The sequence below is a fragment of the Nymphaea colorata genome, chromosome 5 (genome assembly GCF_008831285.2).
Source record: "Nymphaea colorata isolate Beijing-Zhang1983 chromosome 5, ASM883128v2, whole genome shotgun sequence".
NCBI classification, from domain to species: Eukaryota; Viridiplantae; Streptophyta; class Magnoliopsida; order Nymphaeales; family Nymphaeaceae; genus Nymphaea; species Nymphaea colorata.
The window spans coordinates 3,015,128-3,030,750 of NC_045142.1; the positions used below are offsets into that span (position 1 = coordinate 3,015,128).

The window sequence follows — 15,623 nt, forward strand, 5'->3', positions numbered from 1 at the left end:
ATTTAGAAACTCGCCTCGCCAACGAGAAGGGGGGCAGCCGCTCCTCCTCCTTCCGCAGCCTTCCTTCGAGTCTTCGACGGTGCTCAGCAGCCTTTCATGGTGCTCACCGCCATTTCCCTTTCTCAGTCTTTGACCAGGTAAGCCCGCTCTTTCTCTCTCCCGACGTTCATATCTGAAGCAAGCCGAGGTGGTCACCGCCAACTCTCGCTCTTGCTCAGTCTTAGTGCAGGAATCCTATTTCGAAGGAGGGTTTCAGGTCGACATAGGAATCGTTGTATTTTGAATGAGGGTTTTGCTATGACGTGTTGTATTTGGGGAAAATCGAGGAATCGTTATATTTTGAATCAGAGGATAGTGAATAAGGGTTTCCGCGCCTGCAGTCTTCATGTGTTGTGATTGGTAGTTATATTACTCATGCATTGTTTTAGAGCTTGAAATCTTCATGTGTTGTGATTGATCGTTATATTACTCGTGCATTTTTTTAGCACCTGCAATCGGTAGAGGTGAAACTGTCTCGTGGACACATTCTTCACGCTTTGATTCCCCTTTGATGGTCAAACACAGCATGTCCGCCTTTGATAGTTTATAATTTATGCTCATTTGTGATCGGTAGTTATACTCTGTTTATGATGGTGATAAGAATCATGCATGTTCAAGATCTCGTGAGTTGATTGAAATATTACTGTTAGAAAACAAATTAACTCTGGCCCCTTTGTTAGCAAGGAGCAGCAATTTCATGTTGCTCATTGAAATCTTATATCTGCAGTTTTGGTGTAGTCCACGATCCCAAATACAAGCAGGGTATCTCACTGAATCCACGGTAGTCACAGAAAAGGCTTTTTTTTTTTTTTGAAAAAAACTTGAAAAAAAAGCGATAAATTATACGGCCGTTTAAAACTGTAAAAAACAGTATTTTTTTAAGAAAACGTTAAAAACGAAAAAAAACGTTTTTAACCCTTTTTTAACACGTTTTTTTCACTTTTGTCAGTTTTTTTAATGCCAAACAGTTTTTTTTTCATTTTCTATTTTTATTTGTTTCAAATCTACTTATCTTTTGATGTTTGTGTTATTAGTTTACCAGTTATTTAATTTTTTCCCCATTTTTAGTTTTTTAAAATTTAAAAAAATGTACTGTTTTTTTTCCCTTTTTTTTCATGCTCAAAGTATTATACCTGGGAATAACCTCGCCGTTTATAACTCTGAGATGTTATTTGTGACTCTTTCCACACACAAACGCATTAACTGAAGCCTATTTCAACATACAAAAGGCCCAACCTGTTACATTTTTTAAAAAAATTCAGGGCCGAATGCTCCATTTTATGAGAAACTTGATGCGTATATTTTTTGCTTTAATTAGCAAGCAGTAATTTTTAGAGATGTGCTTAGCGACTAGGAGATTGCTAGTATTTGATTCAGATGGTATGTTGGATATAGTTGGAAATTGGAGTGTCTATTGGAGCTTGGCTGTCATGATGGGAATAGCAAAATGATTAACTTCTAAACTCTAGTCCAAGCTCAAAGCTGACTTTTTCAGTTCCAGTACTGTCATGATGGGAATAGCAAAATGATTAACTTCTAAACTCTAGTCCAAGCTCAAAGCTGACTTTTTCAGTTCCAGTATATTTATCTTCTTTCATCGAATACTTGAGAAAAAATTCAGGTATAATTTACCATTCCTTTCAACAAGTAAAAAAAAAAAAGAAACTGAGGAAATTTTTTGTCCCCATTCTGAACCAGGAAACTTCTCCTAGAAAAGTTTTCCAGAAAAAGCTTTTTCCAAACCATCAAACCTTCCCTTAGATAAAGTCATAAAACTTAAAACTAAAAGTACGTTTTCCAAGAATGTAGACAATCTCTCTCTCTCTCTCTCTCTCTCTCTCTCTCTCTCTGAATTAAAGTTCTGCTCCCTCACCCCCATGCTACCATCTCTCTCTTGCTCCACCAAGATCTCTCTCACCTACTTGGCTTGCCACAGAGTTTGTTGGATGTCAACATTCTGAGTATAAGGAGGGAAGGGGCAGCACGGGCCCTGGACCAGGGCTGCCATGTTCATCATTGTCAGTTCTTCTTCCTCTCTTCATGTAAGCCTAATTTCCTTTCTTATTTGATACTCGGCAGTGCCCAAAGCAATATACACAGGAAAAGGAAGGGATCTGGTTTTCAAAGCTGAACTGAGGTTGGGCCTTTTGTATCTTGAAATAGGTTTCAGTTAATGCATTTGTTGTATGGATTCAGTGAGATACCCTGCTTGTATTTGGGATTATGGGCTACACCAACAAAGCTTCAAGTTTATGGGGTTTTTATTATTATTTCTGTTAACGTTTTGTTATTTGCTTAAAGAAATTAATATTGAAATTCTGTTTGGTTTTGTATTTGAATAATTTCAATGAGGTCCGGACTTCTCTGGCACATTTATGCCATGTCTGAATGCGTGCATAATTCATTTATTGGAAAAATGGATATTATTGACCATATTTGCTTGGAGAGAGCAGAATATATAAAAAGCATAACTTATAGTTTGCAAATTTTCGTATTTATATTTGCTTCATAGAAGTCGTCATAAAAGATGTTATCAAAGATGATTGATATACTGAGTTGATTGCTCTTTTGGTTCCTTTCATAGCATCCCTTTATTGAAACACTTGTTGCTTGTCAGCTGATGCTAAAACTCTTTTCATGTCATTACAGGAGAATTGAAGAATTATTTATTGCAGTTTAAAGTTCAAAGTTTGAGTTCAGTGAGCAGCCTAAGTTGATAATTGATTTTCTGCAACTCTTCCCAAATTCTGAAGCCACTAAGTGTGCAGGAGCCCTTTTATGAAGATGGTACAAGTTGAACTGGGACTTCACCATAATGCATAAATGCAAAACATGTCCTTTACCCATATTGTTGTGTCATTTATTTTTTTGTGTTTTCTAGTTGATCCTAAGACGATGCTTGATGTGGATTTGCTTGCATTTCATGCACGAGAACATCCACAAACAACACTAATTTATTTTTGCTTGCATATACTCATATTCTTACTTTGATCTGGAGATCTATTCTTCTGCTGACTTTTTTGCTTTCTTGTCTGGTGTATCATTAGGATGAAAACGACATAGTTGACCATGAAACAGGTGTATCAGGTGTGGTCAAGTCAGGTTTGTCAAATGCTTCTGATGACAAAATTTTTAGTTGTTATTAATATTTCATGACAAGGTGTTTTGTTTCGTACAGATAAAAGTCATTCTACACCTAAGTTTCGGGGTGAAGTAGAAGAACACAAGCATCAACTACAACGACTGAAAGAGAAGGTAGAGAAAGCAGTTTTTCATACTTTGCTTAAGTTTCATCAGAATTGTTACTTAAGAGTTCAGAGATAAAAACATAATGTACACCCCGTACGTTCTGAAGTAGTGAAAGAGGAAATCTATATCCAAAATGCAAAATGGTCAGTTGTTCAGAACTCTTAATTTCAGTTCCAATAAAGAATTCTTAATTTCAGTTGCTTAAGAGAAATATTGTGCTTTGGAGCATGTGTACAGTAATCATGTTGTATTACTGGTTCTATTATGACGTAAAATTGAAACAGAAGCAATGTTGCATCTTATTTCTTTTGTAAGGACATTAGTTATTATACCAGTTTGAGTTTGATCAATCATCAAGTCCAATCCACAATTTCCTTTCTTCATTACCCAGAGCCAGGTTGATGAGTTGAAATATAATGTTTGATCCAAATTCACATTCTATTGTCGATTGGGTTTGAGTTTTTTCTTATTTATGGTTTAACTTAGTTTATATTTTTCTTTAGAAAATATTGATTGTAATTACTTTTCTTGTAGTGAAATGGACTTTCTTTCCCTTTGATGACAACCAGGTTTTATTAGTTTGGGAGCTGAAGAACCATATGTCAAATTTGTGGACAGATCTAAGATTTTTATTTTCTAAAAGTGGCCCTCAGATGGAAATGATTTGTGTTTATGCTTCTAATACTCTATGTGCGTGCTCTAGAGCAGTTTCACGTGTTGAAGTTAATAATATCCCTCAAATTGTAGATTGTTTTTCATTTGGTTGATAGCTTCATTTGAATTCTCAACATGGGACTAAGTGGACACAAAGATATACTGTCAATGTTTGCAATTAAGCATTTTTCTGAAGCTAAGAAATTCATGTTAAGACTACTGTTGATCACTGATATTGCAATGTTCCTTGTACTTCCACTCAGGACCCAGAGTTTTACAAGTTTCTTGAAGATCATGACAAGGAGCTTCTAGAGTTTGAAGATGAAGAACCTTCTGTAAGTGTAAATATTGTATCTTTTTATAACACATATTATGTTTTCCATCATTGCAAATGAACTAATGAAGAACATGGTTATGCATTTTGACATTTTCAGGAAGATACTGATGTTGATGAGGTTGAGTTAGAGCCTTTTTTACCCACGGAGAGCACACAGAAGTCGGGGAAGGTTCTCACAACTGTGATGATTGATTCCTGGTGCAAAAATATCTCGGAGAATGGTAGCGTAGGTGCAATTCGTTCAATCATGCGGGCTTACCATACTGCTTGTCATTATGGTGATGATAACAAAAATGAATCTTCTCGAAAGTTCAGTGTCATGACCAGCAGTGTGTTTAACAAAATAATGGTGTTTGTTCTTAATAAGATTGATGGAATATTTCGTACCTTCCTAAAGCTTCCTGAAACTGGTGGAAAGAAAGAGACTATAATAGAACTGATGACTACCAAAGCATGGAAGGATCATGGTTATCTTGTGAAATCCTACCTTGGAAACACTCTTCATGTACTACAACAAATGACGGATACTGAGATGATCTCATTTACTTTACAACGACTCAGATCTTCAGCAGTATTTTTGGCTGCATTTCCTAGTCTTTTAAGAAGATATATCAAGGTGTGAGCAGATGACCTGTTGATTTTGTTGTCAATGATGAAATATTAGATATATATTTCTCTTATGCATAGACTGTAAATGTCCATGTCTTGCATTTTGATTATCTGCTGCAGAGAGCAAGTAAAATGTATTGTTGAATCTTCATTTGATTAATTTGGACGATACAGGTTTCTCTGCACTTCTGGGGTACTGGAAAAGGTGCTCTTCCTGTTGTTTCTTTTCTGCTTATGAGGGACTGCTGTATTCGACTTGGGTCTGATTGTATAGACCCGTGTCTGAAAGGCATCTATAAGGCTTATGTTGTGAACTGCCAGTTTGTGACGCCGTCCAAGTTACAACACATTGAATTTCTGGGAAGTTGCATCATTGAACTATATGGCGTGGACCTACCAAGTGCATATCAACATGCTTTTGTTTTTATCCGCCAACTTGGAATGATATTACGAGATGCAATCACTGTTCAAACCAAGGTATTTTCTTCTTGTCATATGTATTATGTTGCCAATGGAAAAACATTAGCTGTTGGGTTTGGCATTAGAGATCTATTGAGTTTGGTCTTGGGTTTCTTTCAGATGCTAAGATTTTGGCCTTGGGTTTATCTCATTGTCATGAGGTTACCTATATAGGTACTGTATCAGTATAACCTATAAGTACATTATAAATGTAGGAAATATTTTCTCATTTAGGCTTGTAGACAATTTCTTTCATGTAGGAAATTTCTTGACAATGTTGGGAAATATGTGATTCATCCTTGAAGGAACATGTCACAGTAGACCAGAGCAAGAATGTTTTGTGTTAAGTGGTATACAGCAAGGTAATAGTTGTAAGCATCTGCTGTAATTGCATGCCACTTTTAGATGGTTGAAGGTAAGTATTTAGGATCTAGAAACCCATTCACCGACACGTGGAAAAGGGAGTTCCTACAATTTCACATGGTCAAATTTCAGTAGGCACTAGGCACGTAGTTGGCTACATCATGTTTGTCAAATATATTACTATATTTTCAATTTCCTTGAACTTCCAAGAGGGTAAAGTATAGTCACAGACTCACAAATAATGTTTTGGCGTTTTAAGTGGCGAGGTTTTTCTCGGGTATAATACGGCGAGCTTGAAAAACACTGAAGGAAACGGTTAAAAAATCAGAAACTAGAAAACTACATGTCCTGTCTTTTTCAGTACTGCTTACCTCAAAAAATCCAAGGCAAATCTGCAAATCTACTGAAAAAACCAAAGCAAATCCTACCTGTGCAAGGACAGACAGCTGGAGATTTGCTGAGTGCCGGAAAATGTACATAGCCGTCGAGTTGTTTTCCCCTCTGTTGGTGAAATGTTTTGAATGTCTTACGTTTTAGTCGTTTTTTACAAATCTACCATTTAAAATTTTTAAAATTACAATTGATGCCACCACCTGAAAAAGAAATCTGACTTTTAAAAAATGCAAAAAAATCGCGTTTTAAATACATCTTTTACACTTTTTTTTCATTTTTACCTTTTTTTTGAAAGAAATGCTTTTTTTTGGCAGATTCATTTCCACGCGTTTTTTTCAAAGATAACTGTTTTTTGTGACACTAGGGTAAACTCTTAATTAGTGGTCCACTTGTTGAAGCCAATGTGGTATCTTCATTTGATTTTTGTTTGTTTTTTTATAATGCTACATTTAGTTATATATGTCTTTTAAACGAACACCTTTTCCTTTTCCCTCCCTGGAATTTTCCTTTGCAATTAAGTTTCCTTCATGGCCAAGAAAAGCAGATATGTGATTTGTGACTGATTATGATGGAAGTTTTTGTGCTTCTGTAAATGGCATTTTTACCATAAGCTCACATTTTACATCTATTTGTGGGAATACTGAATTGTCTGGTAAAACTCATGTCAAGACCTTGATGTGCAGGATGCATATAGAAAGGTTTACGAGTGGAAGTATTTGAATTGCCTTCAACTGTGGACTAGAGTTGTTTGTACTTATAAAGAGGACCCTGACTTTCGTCTCCTAGCATACCCATTGACTCAGATAATATGTGGGGCCGCTCAGTTGGTTCCAACTGCGAGATACTTTCCTCTTAGATTGAAGTGCACTAGAATGCTCAATCAAATTGCTGTATCTACTGGTACCTTCATTCCCATCGGTTCCCTGCTTGCAGATATGTTGGAGTTTAAGGAGTTGAAAAAGTCAGCCACTGGAGGGGTTGGCAAGGCAGTAAACTTTCGTTCTACATTGAAGGTAGAGTTGATGCAAAGACTTTGAATCATAAGGAAAGAAGTTGGGAAATTTCAGTTTGATGAGTTTGTTGTTTTCATTTGTTACAGGTAAGTAAGCAGACATTAAGAACACGTGCATTTCAGGAGGAATGTGTGTTTTCTGTAATTGAACAGATTGGTGAACATTTAGAACAGTGGAGCTACTCTGTCTTCTTTTATGAATTGGCATTTGTACCACTGACACGTTTGAGAAGCTTCTGCAAAACCACCACAATAGAAAGGTTCAGGAGGGAAGCAAAGCAATTGGTACAGCAGGTATGCCTGTTCCTGACCAGTCATGTTTGTACAATAAATTGTTATTATCCACCTGCAGCTCTTCTTACTCAGTGAGTAACAAAGAGCATGTCTTTGAAATGAATTATTTGTGAAAGCCAGAGCTTTAATTATTTTATTTATGTTAATCAAATAGGTGGAGGCCAATGTTGAGTTTACGAATAAGATGCGAACGACTATTGCATTTTCACCAAATGACCAGGCTGAGATAGCATCATTTCTTGAGGTCTGTATAAATTGTTCTTCGTCTTCTTTTCATTTTTTTCTTTTCATTTATGATTAAATAGCACTGTAAACTTAAACCTCTTCTTTCACTAGGTTGAGAAAAAAGCGAAACTGAGTCCCCTATCCTTATACATGGAAAATTTGCACCTTAGAGCACGCCAGAGGAAGGCTTCAATGGATGAATCTAGGTTAGTAAATCCATTAGTTCTTTTCATCATTTTGTGCTTCATTTTTGTTTTCACAATGCTCAGTAACCTGAAATTCTCATCTATTTCCAGTGTTTTAGTTGGAGAGAAGGTGTCTAGATTCACCAAAGAAATACCTGATATTGAAGGCGAGGATGCAGAACATGGCAATGCAGTCTTTAGTTCCAACTGGTTGCCAGGGAGCGATGCCAAGTATGTTACCCTGACAAAATTCTCATCATTTTCTTTCAGGTTAATCCTGTGATCTAATTCAAAATATATGCATCTTGGAATATTCTCCCCCATTCCCCAGGAAGAGTTTAAAATCCAAGAAACACACAAAGAAACGGAAATTGGAAGATCAGGAACCTGTCATGGATGAGGATGTGGTGACAGAACTAGAGCTTAGCTCTGATGAAGATGAGCGTTCAAGCTCCCCTGTCCTCGAAGGTCACTTTGGTAGCCCTACTGTGGCTCAAAAGTCACGGCAGAAAACATCAAAGGACACTAAGAAGATGAAAAGAGCCAAAAGACCTCCCAAGAACAAAAACAAGAGAGCATCTCTAAAATGATGCACTAATGTAGCTCAAGGATGGAAAGAAGCTTGGCTTCTGGGTTTTGAGACTTGAGGACCGTAAAAAGATTATCTGGAAATTTTTTGTCAACTACAGCTTCAGCATAAGTGCTCGATGATGGTGACAAGTGTTAGTCCATCTGCAGTCCATCATGAGTCAGTTCCAGAATGTTGGTACAGCCAATCAAGTGGAAGTATCCAGCTAAGCTGCTTCATCAAATTGTCTGAGGCCTTCTCTTTTTTTTTTCCCTCTGCTGATTAATTCTGAACGGATAAGTAGCATGGTGTCTGTTCCTAGGTTCGAATTGGCAGCCGATTTTGCAAGTGGCTGCAAGTGGCTTCCATTTTATGTTCCTTCTCTCGCATTCTATTTTGACACGAAAGAGCAGCATAATTTTTACAGGGTATGCTTGTTTATGGAGAGAGAGCCTCTTTTTATTTTTCTCTTTTGCATGTTAGCTACCTTGTTTACGTGTGGAGAGAGCATATTCTTATCCATGTAATGCAGAAAATTATTCGGTGTCAGTTGTCTTGTTCAATGCTAGTCTGAAAGCTTTATTAGTACACATGTGAAGGAGCCCAGCTAGTAGATAATTGGTCATGCTTTCAAACTTGTTACCTTGTTTGTATTTGGAGAGAGTATATTCTTATCCTCGGAGTGGAAAAGGTTATTGTTTATGTCATGTCTAATGCTGGAGTTTGGAGCTTTAGAGGTTGATGAAAATGGGAAGGAACGAAGGTTGTAACATTTAGACGATCTGGTGTAAACAAATTCATTTATTGGGTTAGTACTTGAGACTGGTGTTATCAGTATCGTGCAATAAGTATCGTATAAGTTTACAAAACCTATAAGTTTACAAAACCTATAAGATACACATACGATACGTGATGTGCTGTGTTAGGAGGCGTATTGGCTGTATTATGCGTACAATACGCTCGATATACCCATGTATATACTCATGTATTGTATGATATAGGGATAAAAATGATTTTTTGTAGTTTTTTTATGAAAAAACCTCTTTCCCTCCATTTAAACATGTTTAAAAGTTGTGAGAGGAAAAAGTTTTACTAGGTTTTTTTGACAAAAATCACATATTTATGTGATAAATCGTCAATTTAGAGGAGAACTCTCTTGTAGATCAAGAGATAAGGTTTACTCATGGCTCGTGGGGATGATGGGACCTTGATAGATGATGATTATAATATATTATTTGTTGTAAACTTATAATGTAATTTAAAACACTTTATTAAAATTTAAAGTTGTGATGAATGTTTATTATGTTATTATGAATATTTTATTTGTCAATTTCTTTTTTGTTTTTTTTATTTTACCGATTTTCACTATTTTTTATTTTTTTAAAAAAATTATGAATTAAAAAATTAATTTACAATATGTTACGCTACATCTACCATACGTTTCTACGATACGTTAAATACAGTGCATAGGTTGGCCTGACAGATACGAGCTTCTATATGCCTTAGACACTATTGCTTGAGATAAACGTGTTCGTTTTATGCTTCTCATACTTCTATTCTCATACTTCTACCAGGGTCCGCCCTCTTTTGTTCTTCTGGATTAGAAGGCGCTCAATGTCTCAAAAAATCTATTTTGGTTCACTTTTTCCTTTCCTTTTCCAACTGCAATTTGTTTGGTTCTCTATCCGTGGAATATCACCGCCAATGTTTTCCTTCTTCAGTAGTATTCACATGATCTTCAGTAAAACAAAGAAGAAATTTAGAATATAGTGTTCCTTTGCTTTTTTTAGTATAAACTGGAAACTGGACTATTGAAACTTTGTTGGCTGCATGGAATTTACTTTTTAAAAAAAACGAATTCACTCCTTTTGAACCTGGTGGAGGCATCCTCAATGGGTTGACACAATGGATGGGGTAAGAGCTGCAAGGAAGTTGGTTTTTGTTTTGAATTAAGTAACATCAGCTTTTCATATTGCAAAAAGAAAGACATTAATATGCAAGTTGAAACATAATGAAAGTATCATTCCAAAGCATCAAAAGCTGTCTTATACCTTAGGGGATGAAGGGAGAGTGAAAGTATCATTCCAAAGCATCAAAAAGATGCAGGGAAAGAAGAAAGAATGAAGCTTTGGCCTTGATTTTGCACCTGTTGATTTGCATGCCTTACCATTCATGACAGGGAAAGGGGGCCACTTATGTAGTTGCACCAACCCATTGCACAGACCATGAACAATGTATAAAAAATCTCAATATGACGTCATTCCATGTAGAGAGGGTGACAAAATAACATAGAAATAATACCTTGTAATTTAAATGCATACCATGAGTGTCCAGCGGGGGTAAAAAGAGATTGATTGAAGAACGTCAAGACCAGACCTTGATATAAAGCTTCGATCCTGTCATTCATTTGCCTGAACTTTCTCATAGTATAGCGCTGATAAGACATGGTTGGGGGCTTGGTCCTCATTATCAAGAAATAATTTCAAGATATTGAACATCTCTATAAAGTGCATTGATGGATCATGCCATGTTGCGCTTCGTGCAGTAAAGATGGCTCTTTCTTATGAAGGCAGGAGGTAAGCTGGATTTAGGCAGACCTTTACTACAAACGATGCCTCCAAACACTAATCGCTTGACGTTCTTCAACTTAAAGCAACGAGTAAAGAGAGACCAAAGTATCCAACATTTCCATTTATTTAGGTCCAACATCTGCGTCAACTTGGAAGGTTGTGAAATCATTGCCGTACATTATTTTACCGAATTGAGGTAATTAATGCAAGCAACTTCATAATATCCCAACCAGCAGAACCACGTAAGAACAGAAATAACATTACATCAGTTTGAATTTGCTTTCATCACCATGGTTTTGGCTGGCAGGATGGACAGATTTGTCGGATAAAAGTGAGTCCTGAAACAAGACGAAGGCTGATACATAATGTTAAATACCCAGAAAACTCCAGATATAGACCTGAACATTTTCAAACATACCTGCAATGTACAACCGAGTGATTTTCCGTCCTAAATGTTGGATCAAAGTGATCATGCATTAGGTTGAAAGCAATACATTCTTCAGAACATCAAGTATACAAATTCTTGTGTTTGGTAACCCGCAGAGAAAGCTGTTAATCATGGACCGACATTAGAGGCTAAAATTCACATGAGAACGTCTTTTCTTGTGGAACTTTTATTTGACAATCAACCATTCCATGCATACCATCCTTCTTTCTTACAAACTGAAAGTTGTTGGACTATGCAATTCAATAAGATTTAGCTAGATTCCTTTTCCGTTACATGAAAACTGCTTCATGAGATGAATGACTGAAATAACTATCAACAATGTAAAAAATGGAAGGCAGTTGCATCAAACTTCAATTTCCTGTTTTTTCAGAAATGAAAGTTATACAACCCTCATCACTAAAATTGTAGCAAGACACTTTAGCTATCTGGCCATCTTGTGATAGGCCAAACAGAGGAGAAACAGGTCCACTTGGTTATGCACGTATATGGTGCTAACATCTGATTTTTTAACCTAATGTAATTCTGGTACTTAATCCCTCAAACCAAATGAATGTCTACTAACAGATACTTCAGCTAGGATGGTAATCGGGAAATCTTAAGAAGAAATACATAGAGAAATTCCTTCCCAACATCATACATTTTCTGCAGGAACTTGACATGTTGTTTATGCTATAAATAACGAAGTGTATTAAACAATCATATACATCTCATTGATTAATATTTCACATATATTTCTGACGCATAATGTAAACGTGTAACATCTGTTTTCATTGTTTTAGCCACTTTCGGCAACTAGTCCTGTGAATAGCCAACTTATCATGAATGTTAAGTGGGCAAAATGAGACAAGGCCGATTTGCAACATAAACTGCTAATCGCTTCCTCAGGAGAGTGATTAACCGTAAACTAATCAGCAACATGAGATGGCACTTGCTGTTCTCGACTTAATCACTTCCTGCTATGTTTTCTCCTTTAATTTGCCAATAGGTTGGATAGTACTCTTAAAAAATCAAATAATAATTTTTTACTCACCTTTTATAATTAACATATGACTAAAAGCATGCGTTAAATACTCCTATACCTAAGGATCTTTGCTAGTCACATAATGGCTTTGGTCAACTGCAAGATGTATTTAGCAGATGAATATGAAAACATTAAGTTTTCATCTGAACCCAGTCAAATTCAATTAGTTGAAATCTAAATTAACGCTTCTTTGAAATGCAATTCCTATATTATATATATATATATATATATATATATATATATATATATATATATATATATATATATATATATATATAACACTTAAATTTATTATTCCAAATCTCTCAATTATTATGAAGAGAGCTCTGGATCAATTTGACTAGTTTTTAACTGCTTAATCACAATTTATCGATTATAGGAGATTACAAAAAATTGGGCAAGACAAGGTGGGCTACCAGGATTTCCATTTATCTATATTTGATGGAATTATTACCTAGCATTCACAAACTGATGCTCCATTTAGCACCAAAACCAAACAAAATCTGAACCTTGCTTAAGTCTGCTCATACAGATGTGGATGTATACTTTCATATCAGTTATTGTCTTTCTACTAGTTTGGAAGACAGTTCACTTCCCAATTGGTTCAGTAAGAGGCTGGGGAATCCAGAAAGTTAGTGCTTACTTTTCATTTGTCTCATTCAGATTGGATGTTGACTTCATGTCAGTCCTTGCCATCCTCACTAGTTTCAAAGACAGTTCATTCCCCATCTGGTTGCAGTTGGAGGCTGGGGAATCCAAAAAGTCAGTGCTTACTTTTTCATTCGCCCCCCAAACAACATTCATGTTAACTACCATATGGTGCAAACAATGGTAAGAAAGTTCTCCTACCCTCGATGTAGGAGAGACCTTTCAACAATGCCCATTTTGTCTAACTCAAATGTTCCTACCATTCATGGTTAGAGTTTCACGCTCTCTGACTTAACCATGTGAAATTTTCATTTGGTAACAAACCTCATCCTTCCACAGGTTTTCTTGCCTAAACAACAGATCTCGCACCCTACTAAGCCTACTTATATATCGGATACTGTTTTTGCTAAGGGCATATGTTAGACATGATAGAGTTCTCAGGGCATATGTTGGGCATGATCAGTTGCTTGATGTCAGATACATATACTTATGTACTCCATTGTATTACTAGATAACATGCTCTACTCACGCATAGCTAGTTCATTTCTCACCACTTCCAAACATTTCCAATTTCCACATATGAGCCTTAAATAATGCAGCTGAATTGTCTAGTTATGCTGAAGTATCTTTCGTTCATGAACTCCAAAGGAACACCCATAGGCAGTAGAGCTGAAGAGTCAAAAAGTAATATCAAGTATTCAAGAAGCAAATTAGATAACTACAAGCTGCAAATCAATTTATAGATATACAGAAGACACATCATGTTTATAATCAGTACCGTTATCAATCGGGGGAAAAACCATCTTACAGCTCTCGTGGAGGAAAAGAAAACCAGCATGTAAGCTAAGCAGAGCAGGCTTTCCATTACCAGTCAGGATTTCCATGCTGAAAACAAACAGCAATTGAACCTCAATTGGCAAATCAAAAACTACCCATCAAGAAAAACCCACCAATTCGACCAATTAGCAAATAATCGCTTCAATTCTTACATAAGAACCACCAAAAATGGGATTTAAAGGAACAATATTCAAGAATTTCTTTTCAGATGAAGCAAATCCAACCTTATACATCCACAATCTAATACATGGAACGGAGAGATATCCAAATAAGCACAATTACACAAACACAAGAATAAGTTCAGAAGACCTGCAACACAGGCCTCTTGCCAAGTCTTTTCATCTCTTTATCCATCTGGCCCGTGAGCATCAAAACAAACATCTTCAAATCACAGATGAGAGACCAGAAGGGGTGCCCGTAGGTGGCAGGGATATTGCCCTCCACGAAGAAGTGACTGTACCAAGCGAGGCCGTAGCCAGAGAGTGGGGCGAAGAAGACAAGCCACCACCGGAGGAAGACGGCTGATATAAGAAAGAGGATGGCGGTGAGGGTGCCAAAGAAGTGCCAACGTCTCGTGGAGGGCTTGGAATGCTGATTCATGTAGAAGGGCCAGAACTCCTCGAGGCTCCTGAAAGGCATCGTTGGGAGACCCTCAAGGTGGAAATCGAAGGTGGGTTTCTCGTATCTTCTCTTTCTGTGTGGACTTTTCCTTTGTAGGGGAAAAAGCTACCGCCTCTTTTGTTGCAGGTAACGGCACATCATAGGCTTAGTTACAAGGAGAAAACCCCAGTTCAGAAACAGGCCACAGAAACTACTGGAGAGAGACAGAGCAAGTGAAAAAGAGAGAAAGAGAGAGAGAGAGAGTGACTCACACGGCTGGAGAATGGTGAATGCGACGCCGATCAGAGAACCAAAAAGATTTTTGGAATTTGGTAAAAGGTCGAAGTCGCAATAGTATGCGTTTTCTGAAAATATTGAGCCCGTTTGGTGACAATTGAAATTAAACTAAAACTTTGGTTTTAGCCTTACAACGAGTTCTATAAACCAGTTTTGATGCTAAAATCAAATTTCTAGAGTTGACGTTACCACTACCTAAACAGGCCAATTATCGTTTCATCGCAAGGTTTTCAATTTCAAAGGATGATGTCAGATGGTGAGAGAAACAGCCAGAGTATCTTCGTCTCGAGAAAATATCAAAATTTTATCAGATACTAAGTACATTTTAGGCAGCTAATTTCGGCCTTTTGATTACATTGTATACTGCACAATCTTTTTATATAATTTGAAATGCCGACATGGCTTATTAAAAGATTGGGCCGATGACGAAATCCGTAGTTACCTTAGCCGTGGTGGAATTAAAGTATGACTGACTGACGATGGGATTACGACAGGAACGGGGTTGTTCTTTCTGAGGTCATTCAATAGAATTCTTCAATTATTTAGGTTCTTAAGCCAAAAGATCTGATAATTCATAAAAGAGAAGTTCAATTTCTTGTTTGAGGAGACCACCGTAGCGTCATAGCTTTTAGGGTAGCTTGTCGGACAATAGTTTCTCATTGATTTCTATTGATATTATTTTTCCTTGTGGCATTGAGATAAAGAGTTAGAGGAGAAGAAGGAGATGAAGATCTCCCCCTCTCCCCTCTTTCTGGCTTTTGCAATCGGATTTCCAGCAAATGGAGAAACTTCAAACCTATTTGCTACTTAGTGCC

General features: G+C 36.8%; 2 protein-coding genes across 3 annotated transcripts; one reads left to right on the forward strand and one right to left on the reverse strand.

Annotated features, from left to right (window-relative positions):
- Window positions 1–8,832, forward strand: LOC116254382 (nucleolar complex-associated protein 2). Its single transcript, XM_031629760.2, has 13 exons — window positions 1–137; window positions 2,689–2,826; window positions 3,087–3,141; window positions 3,218–3,294; window positions 4,206–4,277; window positions 4,377–4,895; window positions 5,063–5,365; window positions 6,787–7,116; window positions 7,203–7,409; window positions 7,564–7,653; window positions 7,746–7,840; window positions 7,931–8,050; window positions 8,151–8,832. Exons 2-13 carry the CDS (start codon window positions 2,818–2,820, stop codon window positions 8,407–8,409), a joined length of 2,136 nt encoding a protein of 711 aa, XP_031485620.1. The 5' UTR covers window positions 1–137; window positions 2,689–2,817; the 3' UTR covers window positions 8,410–8,832.
- A 1,924-nt stretch (window positions 8,833–10,756) lies between these two features.
- LOC116254386 (uncharacterized) lies at window positions 10,757–14,940 on the reverse strand. 2 transcript variants are annotated; one of them, XM_031629764.2, is made up of 3 exons: window positions 14,784–14,940; window positions 14,221–14,676; window positions 10,757–11,375 (listed from the first exon to the last, which is right to left on the reverse strand). In XM_031629764.2, the coding sequence occupies exons 2-3, from the start codon at window positions 14,548–14,550 to the stop codon at window positions 11,223–11,225; spliced, it is 483 nt and encodes a 160-aa protein (XP_031485624.1). In that variant the 5' UTR covers window positions 14,551–14,676; window positions 14,784–14,940; the 3' UTR covers window positions 10,757–11,222. The 2 variants fall into 2 exon arrangements, with proteins under 2 accessions (XP_031485624.1, XP_031485625.1); XM_031629765.2 differs by lacking the exon at window positions 10,757–11,375 and adding an exon at window positions 13,790–13,959 and having other exon boundaries at window positions 14,221–14,844.
- Window positions 14,941–15,623: the final 683 nt, after the last annotated feature.

Excerpts from the sequence above, each read along its gene's own strand:
- LOC116254382 (XM_031629760.2), top strand. Across the intron at positions 3,142-3,217 it reads ATCAGGTGTGGTCAAGTCAG|ATAAAAGTCATTCTACACCT; the intron begins GTTTGTCAAATG and ends TGTTTCGTACAG. Across the intron at positions 3,295-4,205 it reads TACAACGACTGAAAGAGAAG|GACCCAGAGTTTTACAAGTT; the intron begins GTAGAGAAAGCA and ends ACTTCCACTCAG.
- LOC116254386 (XM_031629764.2), bottom strand. The coding sequence starts at position 14,550 with ATGCCTTTCAGGAGCCTCGAGGAGTTCTGGCCCTTCTACATGAATCAG. Across the intron at positions 11,376-14,220 it reads GCAAGAGGCCTGTGTTGCAG|GTATGTTTGAAAATGTTCAG; the intron begins GTCTTCTGAACT and ends TGTACATTGCAG.